This window comes from Parus major, chromosome 1A (assembly GCF_001522545.3).
Source record: "Parus major isolate Abel chromosome 1A, Parus_major1.1, whole genome shotgun sequence".
NCBI classification, from domain to species: Eukaryota; Metazoa; Chordata; class Aves; order Passeriformes; family Paridae; genus Parus; species Parus major.
Genome location: NC_031773.1, coordinates 33,671,733 through 33,694,651, shown reverse-complemented (window position 1 = coordinate 33,694,651; position 22,919 = coordinate 33,671,733). Strand labels below are relative to the sequence as shown.

At 36.4% G+C, this 22,919-nt stretch overlaps 1 protein-coding gene across 1 annotated transcript in view; it reads right to left on the bottom strand.

Moving 5' to 3' along the window:
- CNOT2 (CCR4-NOT transcription complex subunit 2) overlaps nucleotides 1-22,919 on the bottom strand; it is an 82,909-nt gene that overhangs the window by 27,356 nt on the left and 32,634 nt on the right. Inside the window, exon 2 of the mRNA XM_015628405.3 lies at nucleotides 8,119-8,241. Coding sequence (XP_015483891.1) covers nucleotides 8,119-8,229 — 111 coding nt within the window. The 5' untranslated portion in view covers nucleotides 8,230-8,241. The remainder of the gene's footprint in view (nucleotides 1-8,118; nucleotides 8,242-22,919) is intronic.

Sequence of the window (22,919 nt, the reverse complement as noted above, 5' to 3'; positions counted from 1 at the left end):
TCTCACTTATTCCATCCCTACTTCATTAATCACCCTTTTTATGTCATATCTAAGTAAGGAACAGTTTAAAACTGTCTTTTTTTTATTATTTCCATACAATTTAGATCAACAACAGAAGTTAAATTCCTCAAAACCTTATCCTATATTACCGGAACCTTGACTTGCATTCAAAGTCTCTGAGTCACTATTATAGTCTACTCAAACTTGGTCTAGCAATGATAATGAAGATTCAAGATGAATGGTTTTGTAATACTAAAAACATTTCTTCTGTCATTTTGCAATCATTATTTCAATCTGACTGGGCTACCTGCTACATGACACAGAAAATATAACAACTCTCCTAAGAGCATACTTGCAACTGTGACTGGATGTCACTTGAATTTCTTTTTGTCTATAACAGCCAAAAGTCATAACCTTAATAAAAACCAAAGCAGTCTAAGTCTTAAGGTGACTAAAGCCTCTTCCAGTTGTTAAGACCTATTAAGCTTTACCCAATTATGTTAGAATCTTAGGGAAAAAACACTCATTACAGTAATAACAACCTAAATCAATTTGCTAGAGGTTAACAGCCACAAAACCCAGCATGGGATTTCTGCTTCTATTCTGAAGTTGTATCACTGAACAAGGCAGATTTTTTTTTCAACTAGCTTTCCCTATGTTGTTATTAGGAGACAGAGGAGGCCTAAGATTTGCCCCCCATGGGACAGGGGAACTACTGAGCAAAGAGACCTTGTGTAACATGAAAGCTGCGTTTTATTTTGCCAGGATACAAAAAAGACCAACACTCAGTACTGGCAGGCTGAAAGGCTGAGTTCATGACACTCGACTTAAGACATGGACATCATTTTACTTATGAGTGTCAAACAGTGACAGCACAATTTTAATCATGGAAGATTATGCATTTAAACTCAAACCAACTGATGATGCAAGCAGATGGCCCAATTTTTCTGGACTGGTCCACACCAAGAATCAATAAGCTGCAAGGGGCTATCAATTTCCTATCCCTAGTGCTGAGACATTTTACTGTAACTGCTTTCATTACTCTTGATCAGTTTACTACAGTAAGTTCATTTGAAAGCGTCAACAAATCTCAAAAAAAAAACCCCAGCACCAGAAAATGCTTAAATTTGCCAGAACTGTGAAGAAAACACTGCACTTTACAATCCTCTTGAGAGAGTGGAGAACATAGGCTGCAGCAAGCAGGTGTTGGGAGGGAGGTCCAGCAGCACCGCTGGCTGAACAGGTTCCTGCCTCCCGGTGCACTGCAGCATCCTGCCTGCTCCAAGCAAAGCCCCAGCTCAGCGTGGGGACAGCAGCCTGCCACCATCACTGCCAAGGTACCACACGTCAGCAGGGTGGCACCAAGAAAATTCAGTAAAGCAATTCTGTGAAGGCTGCTACATAATGTAGTTACAGCCCAAAGCTACTTTCTTGAACATGAGGGAAGCTGTAGCTAAAATATATTGATTTAGCACTACAGTCAACTCCTAGAAGCAAAATGTGGTAGAATAAGCAAGTTTGTGAGGAATACCTGGCCTGATAAATGATGGGTTTCACACAGATGCAAGCATCAGCATTATTTTGTATTTACATTACTTTATTTCTGGTATCTCCCATCTGTGCTGCACTATTTAATAACATCTGACCCACAGCCTAAAAAGAAGTGTTATATTGATGTAAAAAAACAGTAGTAAAACAAATAAAAAAAACCCAGCTAAAAATACATATTTTTCTAGACTCTGACAGTTTTTTAGTAGTGCTATTAGTCTTCCTCTTTACATCACCTTTTAATACAGCACTCACAAAATCACCATGTTGCAAGAAAGTATTTCCAAATCTCAGTATCATAAATCAATGAAAACCTTGTATACATATATAAATAAAGGGTATTATCTGCCAGTGAAAATTATTACTGAGGTAAATAATTTGTGCAATATAAACCCAAACACAGTACTGTAAAATAAATGAAATTTTATTCAGTTTATCAGATTTAGTAATTTCTGGTTTGTTATGATCTTCTGCCTCCAGCAGCACTTGGAGAGCACAAGGAGGTAGGACCACACTGCTGATGGCAGCAATATCTCAAGATCTTAGAGACAAGATGCTGCTTTTGAATGACAATGACATTATTACTGTGAGGTCAATATGGCCTACCCAAGTAAAAACAAATTCTCCCTGTGTAGAGACATGGTTTGACAGTACAGTTTATCAATGAGCCAAATGACTACTGAAAGCTCATTGAAAGATGCTACAAAAAATGCCAAAGCAATTAAGAACTAGGACAACAAAGTGAATAATTTACACCAACTAAATAACCAGATGCATACAAGTAACCAAAAACCAAACAAAATGCCCAACACTAAGCTCATAAACCATCAATATAACAAAGCACCATGTTCAATGAACTGAGTTACTGGGTAAGAAACCATAACCTACCTTCCCGTTCTAGCAAATGCACATGATTTTATGAATGGAATTAATCTAGTGAAAGGCACCACTTCAAAAGCTAGAGCTAACATAGAAAAACTACTATATATTGTGAAGTAGAGATGCAGTAAAATAAAGCTTCTAGATGAAGTGAAGATGAAGCAAAGTATAGAACACCTACCACAGTCATTCAATTATTCTATAAAAAGCCTAAATACCAACACAATCATAGTGAAAATTATACTACAGTCATTAATGGCAAAATCAATTTTCTTGTGACATAATTTCAAATTGTAAAGGGATGTGAAGTAACATATATTCAGATATATATATTTTTAGATACGTACTTGCATACTGTGTGAAATGGTATAAAAACACACTTTTGTCCCTAAACAAAATTAATTTATCGTGCATTGTTTAATTTGATAAATCCGTTCAGGTACAAACTTATAGGTGATATAGTAATGGGCGCATTTTGTATTTAAAACTTTTTGTTTTTTCAGCATACTGTATGACTTTCTTATGAAAATGCACATTATAGGCAGAATGATGATAGGCTCTGAAAGGTAACTGCACTAAAACAAAGTTCCTTCAACTGAAAGAACTTAAGAGACAAAAGTGTGTTTTTATACTATTTCACACAGTATGCAATCCCTGCAAATCCTTCCAACCATTTTGCCACATTTGCCACTACCAATGGCATTGCAATTTTCATACATATAAAGTTTGGTTGTTTCCATTAGGGCTTTTGTTTTTTTTTATTTTTCTTCTGTTGGTTGGTTGAGGCTTTTTTTTAAAAAAAACCTTACTATGTACTCAGTAATACATGCAAGGAATGTTCAATCAGTGTTTGGGAAGGTGAAAAGTAACTCTGTTGCTTTGTAACTCACACTTGGTAGAGTGAAGCCTAAATCATGTTTTTCACAAAGCAAGCAGGGCAAACCAGCTCACTATTCAGTCAAATCTACTAGAATGTTTATGTGCAAAGTAATGCATGTGAAAATATTAATTTGCCATTTATAATGAAGACAACAATATATTTATTTCTCAAAATAAACTTCAGGGTTTTTTCTCACTTCACAAAACTATTCAGACAATTACAAGTAAGGTTAATGTACAGTATTCTCTGTTCAGCCAACCAGCATTAGTGTGAATGCTATAACTGCTCCTAACACAAAGGGGTTTCATAGGAATTCTTAAATACATGCAACTCCATATGAGGCATCTGAAGTAAAATTATGACTAAGGCAAGAAAGATACCTTAGAAAACAAGATACCATAGATTTCCTCAGAATCTTGAAATAATAGCATTTAAAAGTCAGCAATTCATCTAGATCAATGAGGTCCAGCAGCATTAAAGTCTAAGTTGTCACCAGAGAACTGATTAAACTCTTACACACTCAGTTTCCAAAACTTAGTAAGATTCTGTATCTCAACCACAATGACCTTCAGCATTTTCTCTCTTGTAAAAGTACCATCTCCTTATAAGGCCAAGTATTTCAAAACACAGTAAAAATAAAGGTTCTAGAAATCAGTTTAATAAAATCACAGTAAAAAGGCCTATGACCACCCTTTGCTGTATCAGCATTAACAACATCTGCCTTTGTGTAACCATCTCATGACAGAGGAACCCCTGAATTTCATCCATTATAGACATGCTTCAGCTTTCAGAAGAAAACTCTGGAAAGCAGGCTCTCAGAATCAACAACTCATTTTTCTGTACTCAGTATCTAAACCTGAGGACTTCCTAGTGATAGGGAGCTAGATAAACAATTGCAATGAGACAAATCCAATCTTCAAACTAGATCTCATCCGCCACAATTAAAAGTACAAATCAGAAGTATTACTACTACCTTATTGCAAGCATTTTTCTATCTGTTGAGAACTGGAAAAGAAAATGAACAGCAAAGGACTAGGCCAAGATTTGAAAAAAAAGTTAATTGAAAAAATCTCCTAACTTTTCTGATTGGGTAGACCTTAATTAAAACACATGTGTGTCTACTGTCATATTTATGGCTACAGTTCAGAGCAACAAAAGCTGCCCTACTCTTATACTCTCATGTACACATTTTCAGTGGATTGGGCTAGGTTAGTCAAACCCTGTGGAGCCCTTCTTACATTCTCATACATGAGAAATCAATGCAGTTCAAACTGAATCAGTTCAATCTTTCCTCAAAGCTCATCTGCATTTTTGTTTTGTTCATTTAACAACTGTAGTTTCAGAAGTACATGAGGGCCTTGAGTTATCAATTTCTACCACTCTCACTCTATCCAAATAAAAATACATGTATCCATGTCCTGAAAATTATTTTGCTGAGTGCACAGACGGCTCAATTAAGTTGATGAAATTAGCCACAAGTAAGCTCTGCAATTGTTTTGTGGGCACCCAGCGCATCATCTTGTCAATTTATATTACAAAGATCTCACTTGTTGCCAGCAAAAACTTATACTATTTTCTTAACCTGTTCTGTGTTCTTAAAGTACTAGAAAACACCTAATTTCTCTGCCAAAGGACTATTGACCTGGTTATAAGGCACTGACCAAGTGAAGAAAAACTCAGAGACAGCATTCGTGCATATACTCTGCTCCTCTCTTCCCTACTTAGCTCAGCAAGCATGACTCAAGTCAAAGCAACTTATTTAGTAAAAAAGAAGCATAAAATAGCTTGAGAAAGATGTAATTTCATTTAAGGAACCATAATTGCGGGCCTAAAATAACTTATCCAATCTGTATGATCTTGGAAGCACTTGTGCCATGTGAGTAACATGCAACTTTTCCATTTCTATTACCATATTAGCCCTGTTTATCTACAACTGCTTTCTCTAGTGAACAAAAATCAGGTAATTTAAATTAAAACTTTAAGCTCTTTGCTACACTGAGGCTGAAATAAAAGTAACACATCCAAAATTATTTGCTACTAGCTCTTTGCCCATGTTAAAAGTCTTTGAAATTTAAGACAGTATTTGGCTTGACTTTACTGTAAAAATAAAGTGAAAAGTAAGTTTTGAAGTTTATACAAATACAATTGCATTAATAGCCCTTACTCTGAATTTTAGGATTTCACCATTCCCTATGTTCCTCAGCTTGGAGTATACATACATATGAGCAGCAACAGTTCCTTGGAAAGTAGTAACTTCCAGGATCAGAATCAGTAAAACTTCAACAAAATGAAAAACAGAAATACCTAGCTATATCCAGTATAAGGGTAAATACTAAACAAGCTTAAGCCCTTCCTGAGAAACAGTATTTAAGGAGGCCATTCAGAGGCTTCCACCAAAACCATTCTATTTCAGTTTGAAGAACTAACTCTAGCAGATACATGAAGCATAAATGAAGGAATTGCTTTGCATTGCTCTGCATTCATACATACACTGGAGAGAAAAAAATTAACATTTCAGTAATTTTTTCACAGGTCAGCTGCAAAACCCTGCAACATTAATTTTATCAGTAAAGACATAAACAAAGCGGAAAATGAAAAAAGAGGAATAATGTAAATTGAAATAAAACTGCACCTTGTTTAGATAATAAGAGTGATTTGCTTCTTCCCCAAATTTCTTCTACCTTTATTTTATTCCCATAGTAGATGTGAATACAGAAAGATTCAAAGTGCTTCAAGATCTAGAATGCTGGAATTTTCACCCCAGGTATTCACAAAACTGTATCTAGGTTTTGAACATTAGTCTTTATAAGCTTACTTAGAAAAACTTCTGAGCAATTTTATTTTAGCCTGTCAATACTGTTATCTAAACAACAGAGTCAATAAATTTATTTTACTTTCATATACAACATTCTTAGCTGAATTCTAGTTGAAAGACTACTTGAAAACATGGTTATTTTCAACAGGAAAAGGCTTACAAAGTGGTGAAAAAGTTGGAAACTAAGAGAATGTAGCAACCATTCCAATCCTCCTTACCTACTGTGAGCTAAATGAAACAGCAAATAGAACATGCAACACACAATATGCATTTAGCTATACATAAGTGATCAATAATGTACAGTCATTATTACCACCACAAATTTATTTTGATAAATTTATAAAAAAATTAGAATAGCATATAATAGTTTAAAATTTCATAAGCAAAAACTCAGAAAATCATAATGGCCAATAGTGAAGCTACAGGAGCTCAGAAAATCTTAAAAATAATTTGGAAATAAAATTTTAAAAAGCTTTTGCAAATCCATTCTTCTATTTTCCTGTCAAAATGACATCATTCTTCTGCCAACAACAGCAGACTTCTATGCCCCATTTTGGCCACTTCTCCCACAGGCTTTCAAGATTTCTCATTTGTCATTCCTGGTGTCTGGAACACCCACCTTCCTTCTCTTGATGTGCCATTCTAAGTTCCACTTCTCCAACTCTGCCTACAGAAAAAGTAGGCAACTAAAACATTCACTGTGTCAACAATGTACCAAGCCATCAGTTTTCACTGCATACATTGTGCAGCATAGCATTTATCTCACTTTACCTTTCTCACTACACCATAATGATTTTTCTGCCAGTGCATCAAATCTAAAAGTGAGGATTTAACATACAAAAATCACTTTCTGTTGTTTCTGAGAATGCTAGCTGCACCTCTCAGTGACCAGAGACAGGATGTATATTCAACATCACAAATATTCCACTGTGCCTATGTGCATCTGCGGTACATATACACATGTAATCAACATAAAGAGAAAAGAGCAGCCCATTTAGTTTTTTGTTTGCACAGTACTGCATTTTAATCCTTTGCTGGTTCACCTGAAATTTCTTATCAATTTATGAAACTAAACTGGAAAGCTGCATTTATGCTTTTTGTTGTTGCTGTTGTTCATTTGGTTTTTGTTTTCCTTCATTTTGTTTGACAAGGCCTTCTATTCTCTAAACCTATTTCCTTCTCTTTGAAAATCTAAATTGAAATTTAGCTAAGAGTCTGTAGGAAATGCTTATGTTGATACAGGTCAAGGTTTACCAAGACTATGTTCACAACTGCTATTAAGTATACTTCTGGACAGTCTTGGAGGCAGACTTTAAGCCCTTGCACCTTTTTTAAGATTTGATCAGATTTTTTTTTTATTAGAAAGAATACGTTGCCCCCACATATTAAATGCAAGCCTGCCATGAGATGGTGTTACTGACCTGCAGGTGACGTGAACTTCAAGTCACACTTTCAAGTCCTCCATGTAATTCTCCACGCGACTCCATATAAAAGTAAAATATTTTACTGCCTAATATATTTATCTTTGTTAAGAAGCTGCAGAGCTTCAGTAATGTCAATGCAGCTCTAACATACAATTTGTCATTACCAAGGGGAAAAAATGTTTAGGAATTACTAGTTTCATAACTTTATGGCATTCCAAATAGGAGAAATACGTAACTTAAAATATTTCAGCAAATTGCACAAAGCATTTTCAGAAACTAAAAATAGCTGGAGATACCAAAATAAAACCTGTAGACACTGCATGGAAGCACAAGATATAATCAATAACTCAACTGAAATTACAAATACAATGCTTTAAGATGAAAAAAACCCAACAACACTGGCAAGCATATGGCTGAAGTTTACACAAATAAATTCACTGAAACTAAAGCACTTGGCACTGGAAACAGCCATGTACAGCTTAAAGCTAAAAGAAACCGTTCCTCACTTAATTTCAAATATGTGAAATGTATCTCAATATTGAAAGGAGAAAAAATAAGCTTATTCAACTTACATCTTTTTCTGACCGATGTGGGAACATCGATGATTGGCTGTAGTACATGTTCTCATCATGGTAGTCACCATCAACCCCCTCTACAAACTTCTTCCTTGAAGCACCAAACATGCTGTTTGTCACCTAAATAAGAAGAAAACTCATTATATACCATATATGGTTTGGTTTGCTACATAGCTGGTATATATTTTAAATATATATGGAAGGATTGTTAAAAACCCGTTTCCGAATATCTGAAAATTCCTCTTAAAAATACTTTCTGTATATTGCCACTGTAATGACTCTTTCGAGAGGGATTTTCATGTGACATAAACTCATTTTCCAGAAACAACTGAGGAGGGGAAAGGAGACATGGTTTCATTTTTTGGAAGGGTGTTGTTATGTTTATTTTTTTGAGTTCCATGACCTTACACCCAAGCTTATTTTAAACTACAACATGTCAGAAAATAAAAGAGCCAACTTCCCTAGTTTTCCTCTCCTCAGGTAAACATTTTCAGCCTAGAAGGAAATAATTAAGAATATTCTTTAGAGCTCAGTCACCTTAAAAGAAATAACAAAAATAAAAGGGAAGGGAAAAAAAATCTGCGAAATCTTCCATGTCTCATTACCAGAACTTGGAAAACCAGCTTCCTACTTGACCCCACTCATCAGATCCATGATTAAGAGAAGGTTGAACTTAACAACACTCAACAACCTCATCACAGACTGGCAAAGTTACTTCAGACAGCCAATAAAAACCCACCAGATTTTATTTTACCCTTACTCCCAGAAGATGCACACGGAGCTGCTAAGTCAGGAAACTGAAACCAGAGAAACAGCAGCCACACAGCTGGTCACAGAACCTTTCTTCATTAGAATATTTAATCCTGCAGCAAGGTCATACAATGTCACTACAGCATCCGCTGCACACAGTGCATACTACTACACCTGACACTCATTTAATCATCTGACTATGAAGCTACATCCCAGCACAGTGTACACTAACCAAACCCTGTTCTAATCAAACAGGTTAATGTTTGAACAAGTGAAATGGCACATGCAGGTCAGCACAGAGCAACTTGCCCAGTTTCTTGTACCGTATGGAGACTGGAGAGAGTGAAATCAACAGGGTGATAATCAACCCTTAGCTACTGCCCTACATAACTTATCTTCACAGGGATCTCTGTCATCTTGAAAGGTAAGGAAGCTAAGGTACACTTAGCTTGTGAAATGCTCTGAACCGTAAGATTTACTTTCTTCACTACAGCATTAGATAAATTTTAAAAAAATAGGAAAAAACATTTAAAAAAAATTTTTAAAAGAAGAGTCAGTTTGCACTACCTTAGGCTCATGCTTGAAACTGAAATTTCAAAATATTTACTTTGGTAGGCTGCAAGAAGAGTTACTTTCAGCCAGAAATGCTCTTGATAAAAATCCCCGTTGACACAAAATTACTGTGATATTCCTCACAGTGTGGTTTATTCAAATTTCACCTTTACTGACAAAGATTTCCAGGCAGTGTTTAAATAACATAGCTATTCCTAGACTGGTAACAATTAAACCCCGTGATTTCGAATTCATAGTACTTTTGATTAACGGTAGTCAACACCTGGGATGCATTTAATATATCTACAGTCCACTGAATAATCTCAAAACATTTGGCTAAACAAAATTCTATTGCACTACTCCTACAAGAGGATTTTAGATATTCAGACTACTGATATTCCAGAACAAACATAAAATCTGTTACAGATATGTGAAAGATGGCATGTATATACCTTTCCCAAATGAAATTTGTCTTTCATGTTTTTTACGAAATATGTGCAAATGTAAGGTCCCCAAGTGCTAGAATGCAATCAGCTGACTTTCACACTTACAGTGAAGCTTTCATTACACTGTAAGCATATTCCACTGTGTTAATCCCCTTACAATGCAATTATCACCTACCAGATGGGATGGAGCATTTAACAGGCTAAGGGGATTATCTTGTCCTTTGCTCTGCCTGAGTAAAGTGCAGAGAGATGAGCAGTTGCCTTTAACTGCAGTAAAAAGGATAGTGAAATGCTTTGGCGAAGCTATCCTCAGCAATGAAGAGGAGATGGAGTCTCACCCCACTACTGCTCTTAAGAAGCAGAAAAGCAGCTTCTCACAAGTCCCAAATAATTCTTTGGTGTTCCTTTAACAATACCTGGGATAAGAAAAGGATTATTTTTTTGCCACATAACCTTCTCTTGTGATACATCATCAGAACAACAACTGAATTATGATAGAAAGCAAGTCACTGATGCATACATGGTACTGTACCAATGTAATACGCAACCCTGAGCTACAATACAGGAGCTATATAAGGGGAAAAGGCTATTCTGTCTTTGACCCTGCAGATTTTGATCATATTTCTGCTAAGGTTTACACGTGGCTTGCTATATATGCACTGCAAAGATTTGAGTCAGTGGGTCACAGCTCTCAAAATATGTATCTATAGCTGCTGCAAGGAAGTTAGCATGTCCAAATATAGTCTTTCTAATGAAAAGCTGAAGGATATTTAAAATTCTCCGCTAAATTCAAACTTTCTAAAAGATTATTTTCTATACTGATAATCATATATGACAGTGGCTCAAAAAACTAATCAAAACTATTCCTCAAAGACTGATGAAGTACAATTATATTAATATGGAGTCTGACAAGAGCATGGTTATAAAAAAAGAAATTAGTAAAACTTTTAGTAAAATAATCATATATATAATGATACTTTTATTGGAAATCCATATTTCTACATGACACCTAGCAGAACTGTGCTGATGAACTCCAGAGAACAGAGCAAGCTGCAGCTGTAGGGGAAGAGGGGAAGGCTGAGGAGCCTGCAGTGTTCCTGTCCACACCCCCGCTGCATCACTGCACCCAACTACCCTGAAGACCTCTGAAGACTTTTTGCAGACACTGACATTTCCTCACCACAGCATTTTGTATGTGATTTTGTGTTGTTCAGCAGTGCAAAGTGAAGCAGTCACATGCAGTGCTCAAGTAGTCTGAACTCCCACTGAGGGAGGTGATCATGACACTGGAGGGCATTCTGGCAACTGCCTGCACTCCTAACAGGACTCCACTCCACTAGAAAGAGTTATCACTTGTTTGTAGGGTGAACTGCAGCACAGACCACAACAGAGAAATGTGGTGGTACAATTCACACCGCTATCCAGCCCTGTCACAAAACTAACAGCACAGTAACATGAGAAAGACCAGGAACTGGGATTAGAGACTTAAGATGCAGCTGCTGTAGCCAGGTTGCTTACTTTGTGCTCATTCTGAAGCTAAAACCAGCAGCCAATTTATCTACTTCCCAATAGTCACTGGTGACAGTAAACAGCTGGCAGACTTCTGGATCAGAGCACTTATCCCCATGCAGACTTTTATATTACAGCAGGTTTATGCAATGACAATGTCATACTGTTGCCAGGTTAGCAGCAGGCACCTTTTGATCCATGCTAACTTATTCCACTACTCACTAACACACTCATTAGTCACTCATGCTACAGGCATATGCACAGATATTGGAACAACACTGTTGTGGTACTCTTCGTAAGAAGGTGTGAGAATAACTGGGTCTGTGCCAAAAGCAGGCAGATCTGCAGATGGAACTCAGCTGCTTATTTCCTAGGACAAGAAGCTACCAGGAAACCTCAGACACAGACTACAGCTCTCTTTTCACAGACTGACAGATCACTGCCCAATCAGCTATGAAAGTAAATACAGCAAAGTTCATGAAGCCCTTACAAATAGATTTTAATAGATTTTAAAACCCTTTGGGAACTAACAGTGACTTGAGGTTTTAGACTGGTGAGGCAAAGAAAGGAAGAAATCAGCTCTTATTTAAGTTCCTCTTTCATATACATACACACACACACACATATACATGCCCACTGTCTCACAGAAGTGGCATGCTAGTTGCATGGCAATTTTATTACGCAAAGAATTCTTGTCTCTCAGACTAATGTCATGCAGATCCCTCTCCTAATCCTCTAATTACTCTTCCTGTTCTACTGTGGGAACTCAGTTCTCTGTTGCACAAGGCACACTGGCAGCATAACCATTCATTAAAAATGTAAAAACAGTGCACTTGGGTCAATCCATTCTTTAGCATAATGTTGCAGAAGTACTTACAACTCCCACTGGTAGACCCATGCAAAATATTATTAGAAATTATTCATGGTGATAGAGGAAAGAAAGGGAAGAAACTACACGTTAGGATGGAGTTCAGAGAACTAACCAGACAGGTGGCCACAAACCATGTCCACTTCTGAGGAAGTGAACACATGTGCTTCTTTCAAAGCAAGAGCTGCATCTGGGTCAGGGCAACCCTTGGTATCAACACAGGCTGGGGGACAGATTGAGAGCAGCCCTGCCAAGAAGGACTAGGGTGTGTTGATGAATGAGAGGCTGGACATGACCCAGCAGTGTGCACTCACAGACCAGAACGCCAATTGCATCTTGGCTATCCAAAGCAGCATGGCCAGCAAGTTGAGGGAGGGGATTCTGCCCCTCTGCTCTGGTGATGCCCCCTTCTGGAATGCTGCAACCAGCTCTGGGGTTCCCATCATGGGAAGGACATCGCCCTAAGGGGTGATGAATCAATCATAAGATGATTACAGGGATGGAGCTCTCCTATGAGGAAAGGCTGAGAGAAATGAAATTATTCAGCCTGGAAAAGAGAAGGTTTGGGGTTATTTTAATTGTGGCCTTCCAGTACCTGAAGGGAGCCTACACAAAATACGGGTCATGTAGTGACAGGACAAGAGGGAATGGCTTTAAACTGACAGCAAGTAGGTTTAGACTAATGTTAAGAAGAAATTCCTTACTGTGAGGGTAATGAGGCACTGGCATAGGCTGCCCAGAGAAGCTGTCGATGCCTCATCCCCAAAGTTTTCAGGCTGGATGGGCCTGTGAGCAACCTGGTCTAGTGGAAAGTATCTCTGCCATGGCAGGGGTCTGGAAATAGAAAATCTTTAAGGTCCCTTCTAGTCTAGGCCATTCTATGATTCTATGTATAAAACTCACAACTTCAAGCTAACTTTCATCAAGCAAAATGCAATCAGAAACTTCATAAGATCTATAAATTCTTCTGTCGAACATTTCCTAACAACCACTACAGAACTAGAAGCACTGTACAAATGTTACAAACTTGAATGATCTAATAACCAGTTTGCTGTGGTCATTAACCACTATCCTTCAGCTGAGAAAATAATACAAAACAACAATCAATACTTATTTAAAAAAAGATTTAAAGATAAGTATTTTTAATTATGAGAAACACTGCAGTATAGTATAACTCAGCACACAAAAATGTCTCACCAATAACTGCAAATATCTCACTCAAACTGAATTTGTATGGAAAATTTTTTTAAAATTTTGTCTTAAGCTGCAAGAAAATATTCAGAATTTATTTATAAAGTTTATTTTAACAGTACAGTTCAAAAGTACTTATAAAGTGTAGTTTAACTGCCTAAAGCAAATTATACTATTAAAAATGAAAACTAATTATATTTTTTGTTTTGCCATATTACTATATGCAGTGCCCAAGGATTAACACAGGCCATTAACATAGCCAAATCTAAACTAAGATGATACTATAAATCTCACAGGGGAATGAATACTTTTAATTTTCCATAGAGTAGGAAAACCAACATTGAAGTACAACTGATTAAACTCAATGTCTTTGTGAGAGATTAAAACCATACACAGTGATACAAGTCGGAAAAAAACCCAACATAAACAGTTTAGGAATTCTAGCAATATCTTCCCTTTCCTGCCTCACCAGTGACTACAATGTTTGTCAACAGGCATGCTACCATTACATGGTAGCAATTAAAAGAAGCTTCTACCCATTTATATACTATTATATACCCATTTATATACTATTGCTTCTGATGTTGCTGCCTAGGTCTTAATAAGCAAAGGCAGTAATTTACTCCTTTGCTTTTCTGTCACAAATCACAGATGAAAACATACTTGCACATTGGAAGTATCTACAAATGTGACCCTTAATGAGCCTTTCAGTGAGAATTAAGTGTCTCTCAAAATGCCTATCAAAAATCACATGAACCACCAAGTGAGCCTGCAATTTAAGTCAAAATACAGAAACTGGAATTCCATCAGCTGGTTTGCTAGCATAAATTCAATTTACAGCAAAAACTACTACTGTTTACAGTCCTATTTCTCAGTTTCAAAGATGATTCCTATTTAACTTTAAAGTGGAACTGATATACAATAGAATATATATTACCAAATTTGCAACAAATGAAAAAAAACCTTTCAAATCCACACCTTCAGTGATAAGTTAAAGCTATTAAATAAAAATATGAAAGTACACTGGTATAAATAGATTTCATTTTCTACATTAAAGACAAAACAAAACTAGAAGTTGAGATCCTTTGTTCTCTCATTTCATAATCACAGTTTGTCCACTTCTTCAAGGTGAATGATAACCTCTACCAGTACACTGTATTATGATACCATAGTCCCTCAAACAACAACTCTGTAGTACCAAAAGAACATCATCATGGCAAACAGAGTATTTCACTACATTTCTCTTTTTGTTAAAAAGTTGGGTTTTTTTCCTTGATTAGCTCAATACTGGCACCATTTTGTACCTACTGCAAGAATACAATAGTATAACAGGTATTTTGTTCATGCTTTGTTTCTGTGTGACCTGCTCTGGGTGACCCTGCCTTGGCAGGGGGTTGGACTAGATGATTCCTAGAAATCCCTTCCAACCCTAATGATTCTGTGACCTTTAACAACTGGCTTCATATTCCTTTTAAGTTATATAAGTCTATAAGTATTCTATGAAGTGTAATAATGCTTTCAAAAGCTACACTAAAACCATGAATCTATGCTGCATGCAAACTATATCCAAGAAATACAGTCCCTAACATCAAACAAGCTACAGAAATTCTCCTACAAGATCAACATGGTAACTGTTTTTAACCATCTTTAACTATTATGAAATAAACATTTTAAAACACTCCTGAAATAGAACAGCAAAGGAGGAGTTTGAAAAACTATTCATACCTCGGCATGCCTTTTTCGTTGCTTTGTGGCATAAATAAAATAAATAAAAAGCCACTTTACCCAATTAGAAATTCTGGATCTAGTCAGATACCCTCTGAAGACTTCCTTAACAGAGCATATACATTTGTAAAGCCAAGCTTTAAAAGATCAGAAAATTCCTACTATACTAAGTTCTTCAGAAATAACAAAATCCTACCATTCCCTCCAGGCCCCAGAGAAAGAAGTTGGAATTTGGCATTTTTGATCCTCAGAGCAAACTGATAAAAATGCAACTTCTGTGCTCAGCAAAATTCTGTTACAGCAAACTGTGCATATGGCCAAACTCAGAAGATCCATGTGCAGTCTGAAAGCTAAAAGGATCAGGTAAATGGGGAAATGAATCCAAGAAGTAAAATCACACTAAGCACATGCACACTTATGTAGTACTTAGAAATTTGACAGATTCTATAAATCCCTCATGAAAGCAAAAAAGGAAATTGCGACCAAAGCCAATAGTTGAAAGAAGTTTGTACTTCCTACTCAAAAAATTCATTTTTGTAAGAAATAAGTCATAGAACTGGTTAGAAGTAACTTCAGCTGAAAACTCACAGGGGTGCCAAGACGAGGCAAAACAGATACAGGGAATAAGAAGCCTGAAAAAAATGTGTTGGAGCTTGTACTGGCAACACAAAATGGGATTTTAACAGGGACAGACCATTCTCACCTCAGAGTACTGGTCCTCTTTTCAGCTAGTACTCCTCCTTTGCTAGAATGCACCAAAACAGGGCAGTTGTTTAATACGTGTTTCACAACACGTGTATGGGCATGTAGCAGAGAAAAGATTCTTAAGGGACATAAATGCACTCCCCTATGAAGAGAGCTAAGCAGGTTAAGTGATAATCAGACAGCCCATAAGCCAGGTTTGGAATTCCAGCATCTTAACTCACTGAATCCCCAGATAGGTCAAATATGTTTAAAAATACAATGAAATACAGCATGACTTTTCATAAAAAGCTTAGAACAGTTCTGGAATTAAAAAAAAAAAACACTTTTAAGACTTTTCATTTATTGCTGGTATTTAAGAGTCATCACATACTCAAAAAAGACATTTTTAATAGTAATTATAATAAAATTTAACTAAGTAAGATTAAGTAGTTTGGACTCCAGCTTCACAATTAAGAGACCTGCAGTGCTAAAGTATTTACTCTATTAAGTGTTACAACTTTGATATCAGCATGACATACTTTGCCACCTCTGATGTTTGGTATCATTCACAGCTGCTCAACAATATTTCCTACAAACAGCAGTCAACTCAGACGATGCACAAATGAACCAACACTGCTTAAACTGGAAAACAAACCAGGTCCTTGTCTACTCCAAGCCAGCACTACAATCTGACTTCTGAAGCAGAGATAACTGCTCCCAGTATAAAAGAAATGATACAAAGGTTTCACTGTAAGAAACATCTCAAAAAACCTTTAATGTTGATGAGTCCTCTAAGAAGCTATCAAAACAAAAGAAGACCCCTGGTGGAGTAACATGCAAACATTTACACTGAAATCAGAATTTGCCAAATCAGAATTTTTTACAAGGAAAGTTAGTGGTAAGAGAAGAGGAAACAACACTCTCAGATTTTAGGGAAGCTGTATCCCTCCAGGAAAACAAAAGTGAAAATGGCCTGCATCAAGGACCCTGTCAGGGCAGGAGGTGGTAGCATGGGGATGGGAGCAGATTAGCTGGAAACACGAAGGTCAGCTTGGCCTCACAGACAAGGGAAGATGGCTGCAAGGACAGTGTTGATACACCTGTTGATGAGGAAGTACCATGACCACATGCCTGCTCTGTTGCTGGGAGAGTGGGTTTTTTCCCATTTCTCTTAAATTTTGCTGTGGTTCCTTACATTACACCTAAGCCAAGCTGACAGAGATGGAGGCACTTAGCAGATGAAATTATCTCTGTAGTCATTACCTTACATACTGTTCAAGCAATATTTAACACTTTCAACACAACCAAATGAGTTGAAACCAAAAACGCCCATTGATAAGCTATCTAGGTCTGTAGTCCTAAAAAATATTAAAGTCTTATTAGATGATCTATGTCACATTATCTATTAGGTTTTCTGCACCTGTTCACTGGACAATGTTTTTTGTTGGTTCATTTACTGTTTAAAAACTTTTGCACTGTATCAGACATGGAGATAATAAAGGCTCGTAAACCAAATGGATAAAACAGATTCTGAAGTGTTAATTCAATTTTGGTTCATAATCACACGATCTAGGTGTTTTCATCATGTCAAATCTCATTTATTGTATGAGAAGAATAAAATATTAAAAAGTGAAGAACAGGGCTCCTTTGACTTTTTATTTGCTTTCAGCTAAAACTCCCAGCCAGGAGGCTAGATTTCTGCATCGATACTTCAGCTAAAAGGGAAACCATTGCTCCAGCTGGGACATTTCCATGATGATTTTGAACAGACTTCTCTTTCCAAGAATACTGACTTTTTTTTCTTTTTTTTTTTTTTTTTAAGCACAGCACTAATTCCACTAACTTTTTGAAACAGCTGCACTGCCTTCCTATTTCTTCCTGTATAGAGTCAAAAGTTTCATGTTTGGTTAATCTAAAATGCTGTCTTTTAAATAAGCCCTGTTTTCTTGAGCATTTCCTGTTGTTAAGCACTTTACAGTGAGATGTACAGTATAATTAACAGAGTAACAACAGAATACATCTTTCTTTCATTACTCTGATGGAGTTTGTTGACATTAAATAAATCAATACTAGATGCATTTGGGGGTGGGGGCAGGTGTGTTGCTGTTTTGGGAGGAAGGGGGTTTTTTTGTACAGGGAGCACAAGGTAGATAAATCTTTTAACTGAGTAAGAGAGCAGCTACTTTTTATCTTCTATCAGTACATTCACACATACAGTATTTAATGTAAGCTGCTAACAATTTGTATGAAGCACCTCAAGAAAGAGGTAATAACATTATTTTTAACTCAAGTTGAATTTTTAAAAAAACAGGCTTCACTTTGGTTTGGGCTTTCTTTTTTGTTCTCCCAAAGGTATTTTAAAAATAGAAATAGCTGACAATATTCTGGCCAAAAAATTTATTCTGCACATTTTTTATTCAGCACATCAAACATCTTGTCTTACCTTAAAATACAACTGGAAAATTCAAAACAGTAAGTATGTTTAATATATTGAATCCTTGAAGGAAAAAAAAAAGTATTTATGAACTGCCACAACCTCCTGGCAGCATACTTGCCTCTCAGTGACTCTCCTTCTCCAGACTAATGTTACGGTCTGCAAAAGCAGAAACATTTCTCAGGAGCACAGACAGGTTAAAGTTTAATTAATTTATGGGTTTTTGGAGTGTCCTCCTAAAATGTATGTATGAGTCTCTGACTCTTCAGGCCAAATGCAAAAATCCAAATCAAAATTACAGACTTTTACCCTTTGGTTATTTATTTATTGTGGTTTTTATTAAATGAAACTCTTCAGATGCTTCCTAAATATTTGAGGGCCTGTTTCTTGTAACCTTTTGATTACACAGCCACACTGTGTCGTGATTACAGCTGTACCAGGTTCAGACACAAAATAAAGTATGACAAAACAACTTTGAATGTTTTTACATCGTATCTGAAGTACAAGGCCAAATCAGTCTTGAAAAAAATTGCTGATCCAGTAAAAGTACTGGAATTATTTAGGACTTTAAATTTCTGAACTGCAATTCCTCATTATTTTTCATTATTTAAGTGTTAAGTGATACTACTCCACAGTGGAAAAGATAAATTATAGACTGAGCTCCCTAGCACGCTGTCACAAATACAATCAACAAGTAAAATTAAGGAAGTGGTAAATGCACCTATCATGCCTTTCCACTGTACTAATCTTCCACATGTTTAATTTACATCTCTCCAATCACTCTGTTGTCCATTAAAGCTGTCAAAAACTGAATTAGACTATCAATGTATCCTCTGATTTATGCACATGGACTTTAGTCAGATTCCTATATTGTAAAAAAACTGGCTTTATGCTCTAAACTTTGTTCAAATGTCAGAAACTGAAATAACATACCCATTTTAAATGAAAAGCAACTCCTCTTGGAATGGACAGACTTTACGCCACAACATTTTGAAACTGAGCTACCTCAAATTGGCAGCCTAAGCTCAGACTGCAAATGTTGCTGAGACCTGGCCCAAGCCCCAGACATGGGATGGTCCCCTCCATCTCATACCTTCCACAGAGCTCCTCAGAAAACAGCTGTATATAGAGCTGCACAGCAATGTTTAGTGCCTCAACAACTTGGAGTAAAACAAGCAACAGGGCATTGCTTCCTGTTATTCTGGTCTCAATTTAAAAAGAACTTTTACTGAAATTGGGACTACTCAATCTTCAGTTAATATATACACTTTGCTCACAGTTCCAACTTCTGATTTCACGAGATTCAGAAGTTATCCTGACCAACAGCATTACTTCACTTTCATCTAAACTTACAATAGCAAAATACTCGAATGAATTTTAGTCTCAACATATTTTACCAGTATTGCAGACGGGGAAAGCAGAAAATTTAAATCACTACACCACAATCTGATGCCAAATTCTTTGAAGTACTGTCGGGGTCAGCCAAGTCCTGAAAGAAGTTCTTGCTTCTTGAGTGATGCAATCCCTTTCCTGCCCTCCCCCAGCCTGCACAGTTTTGAAGCAGGATCTTAGAAGTTTTGTTTCAAAAAGAAACAGCGCTCCAGAATTTCCTTTTTCAGGAAAGATATAAACTGATTTATTTACTATTTTTTTTCAAAATCTAAACGAATACAGTGAAGTCATGAATATGTCTTTCTCTTGGCATCAGGCTAGTCTGATATGGAGGATATGGAGGGTGAAACATTTCATCATGGACCTATATACCAGATAACTGGAGGCAGCTACATGTTGCCTAAGTCTATAGTTATTCTTAATTTAAACAAAATACCACCCAGATACTGCAGCTCTTTAAGTGAAGCATACAGTAACTAGCTCTCAAAAACTGCAAATGCCAAAAGCGTTTACAAACACTGAAGTATTCTTTGTGTTTGATCTCCTTCAATACTGCCATTTTTTTAAATATTGTTTATTTATCTCTGTGATGCCATAAGTTTTTCTGTTAAATATATTCCTTGCAGCTTTTTTTAACCCTTCCCACCTTTTTAAAAGGGAACTTACCAAAATGCTTATTGTGATGAACAATAAGGCAGCATACATAAACAGCCTATAGAGCAAGCATGGTGCACAATTTGTAACTCCCAAGCCCTAGCCACACACAAAAAAATGTCTTCCTAGCTCTGTCCAGAATTTATCTTCAAACTAGTTCAGAAATTGCAATACTATTAATGTATACAGGTAAACATAATAGAGCCAGAAACATGTGTTTCATATAGCGACTGGATATATATCATGTAGCAGAAGCTTTTTGCTTATTAACAGAGAAAGACCTTGACAAGACTGTATCGCCCACATCTAAGTGAAATGCAGGAAAAGAATCAATCACAAACACATGATTTTTTAAAAAGAATCTGAACTTAAACAACTATCAAACAAATTCTAATGCATACAAACCATCTGCCTCCAATACTGGAGACTCCTGGAAAGGAAGATCTACTAAGGACATGAATTTTTTTAGGCAACTGCAAATAAAGTCTTTATGATTCAATAAATTAAACACCTAACAAAAGCTTTGAGAGCAGAACAAGGAAAAACAGATATACTACAGATAACTGGTAGACTGATATTTACTTAAGTCTCAAAGCATTCTTTGAACATAAAGTTGTATAGGATACTTTAAAACTAGTTTAAAAGTGACAGTAAATCAGTTACAGGAAGGTGGAATACAAAAATATAATCATGATCCACTACAGGCTGCAACCACAAAATTTTAATGATAAGCAAGATTTTTGGATTTTGAAGTGACAGAGAGAAACCTGCACATTCAGTGGATAATTATTACATTAAGAATATAATTTTACTACTAAGGCTTTGAACAGGAAGATTTTAATTAATGTTTTATAATGAAAGATTCACTACAGTGTGAATCACCACTGAGCAGAATTTTCACAAGGCGCAGTTTCACAGCAGTGACATCTACTGCCACAGTCCTGCTCTTGGGTGGCTCCTTGTGTTTTTAGCCAGCTGGGTTCTTGGTCCAGCTGTGCTGTGTGGTTACAGCCATGGTTACACTGTGTCATAGCAGGTGTATTTACAGTATCTTAACAGCCAATAAACTGTATCTGAAGATCAAGGCAAGCGCCCTGTTGTCCATATTCAGTTTATCAAAAGGATGAATTCTTATATGATGGAAAACACTATTAAGCAAGTATACTAAGTTACTAATCATCTGTGATGGTAAAATTGAACTAGGGTGACCAATGAAGTTGCCATCCTAAATTTTGCCATCATGCCTGTTCCACAGGGGCTGCTGAAAGCTACAAACACAAGTAGCAACTGAGCTACCACCAAATTACTTCTGGTAGGTTATACTAGAATTCACACAGGATTTCCATCCCTAGAGCAAGTACAGACATCTCTGGGACAGGAGCAAGAGCACAGTTCAGTCAAACATGCACCACCGCACTTTCCCTGCACAGGATGCCAGTTGGCACCCAGCATGGTTTCCTTTATTGGCTCAATTGTCTTTTCACTGGGAAAGAATGACAACAAAACCCTAATAAACCCACAGGTACTAAAAGATCTTAACTACTGTTAACTTCTCACATAATGTCAAAATTAGCCTCCAGTCTAAAATTTCAATTGAAAAGAACAAAATATTGACCAATGCCTGTTAACTAATGATTGAAAAATACTAAAGGAAAATAATCTGTCAGCAAGCTATTAGGAGCATACAGAGAAAAGATGCATGATCTGAAGCACCTTTTTTGGTTAAAAAAGAAATTTTCTAAACTTTAGATTAAATGTTTAGATAACTAGTCTGGGCCTGCATAGCCCTAGTTTAGCAGATAAAATTAAGTTGTAAATTTTCTTCTAAAAAGGACGTACAAGTTTCTACATTTCGGGTTATTTATGAAGAATTAATTTTACAAAGACTTTCACTATACTATGGTTTTGTGCACTTGGAAAGTATTCTCTGAATCCTTTGTGTATTCATTTCTATAGGATTCCTGTGAAGTCTGTAGTCAGATTAACTGACAAAAGATTGCAGTGAAAGCCTTTAGGTTTTCTACTTTCTGTGTAGAAAGTGCATCCTTGGTTAGTTCTATTTTTCTCCTTTTCTTACTGTTTTCCAGTTTAACAGCCTTCTTTCTTAAAATGTTGATAAATTTCAGAGGAAAAATTACTTAAAATATCACTTATTTATAGTGATTCAACAAACAAGGAAGAAAAGCTGCAAGTTAGCCTGGTGAGGAGAAAGACCAGAGCCACTCTGGGAGCTTTGTGACTTCCAATACTTATCTAATCTGCACTGCATTGATGTTTCTGAATTTCTTCTCAAGAGCAAAGTACGCATGCGGTTCTCTATAGTAATTTTCCATTCCTTTTCTGTAAAGTTTATTAAATTTTGTAACTGGCCTTGCACTTCAACATAAAGCAGAACTTTACCCGTTTGCTCCCTTGTCCCATATATATTTATAGGGACAAATGTGTCTTCTGAATCACGGGCCCTGAAATACAACTTTCTCATTCTTGTTCAAACCAACAAAGGATTTAACACAAAAAAAAAAAAAATCTACAACTGAAAATGTTCTTCAAAAGTAATCCCTCAGTTCTAAGTCATGTTGTAAAATACCTACTT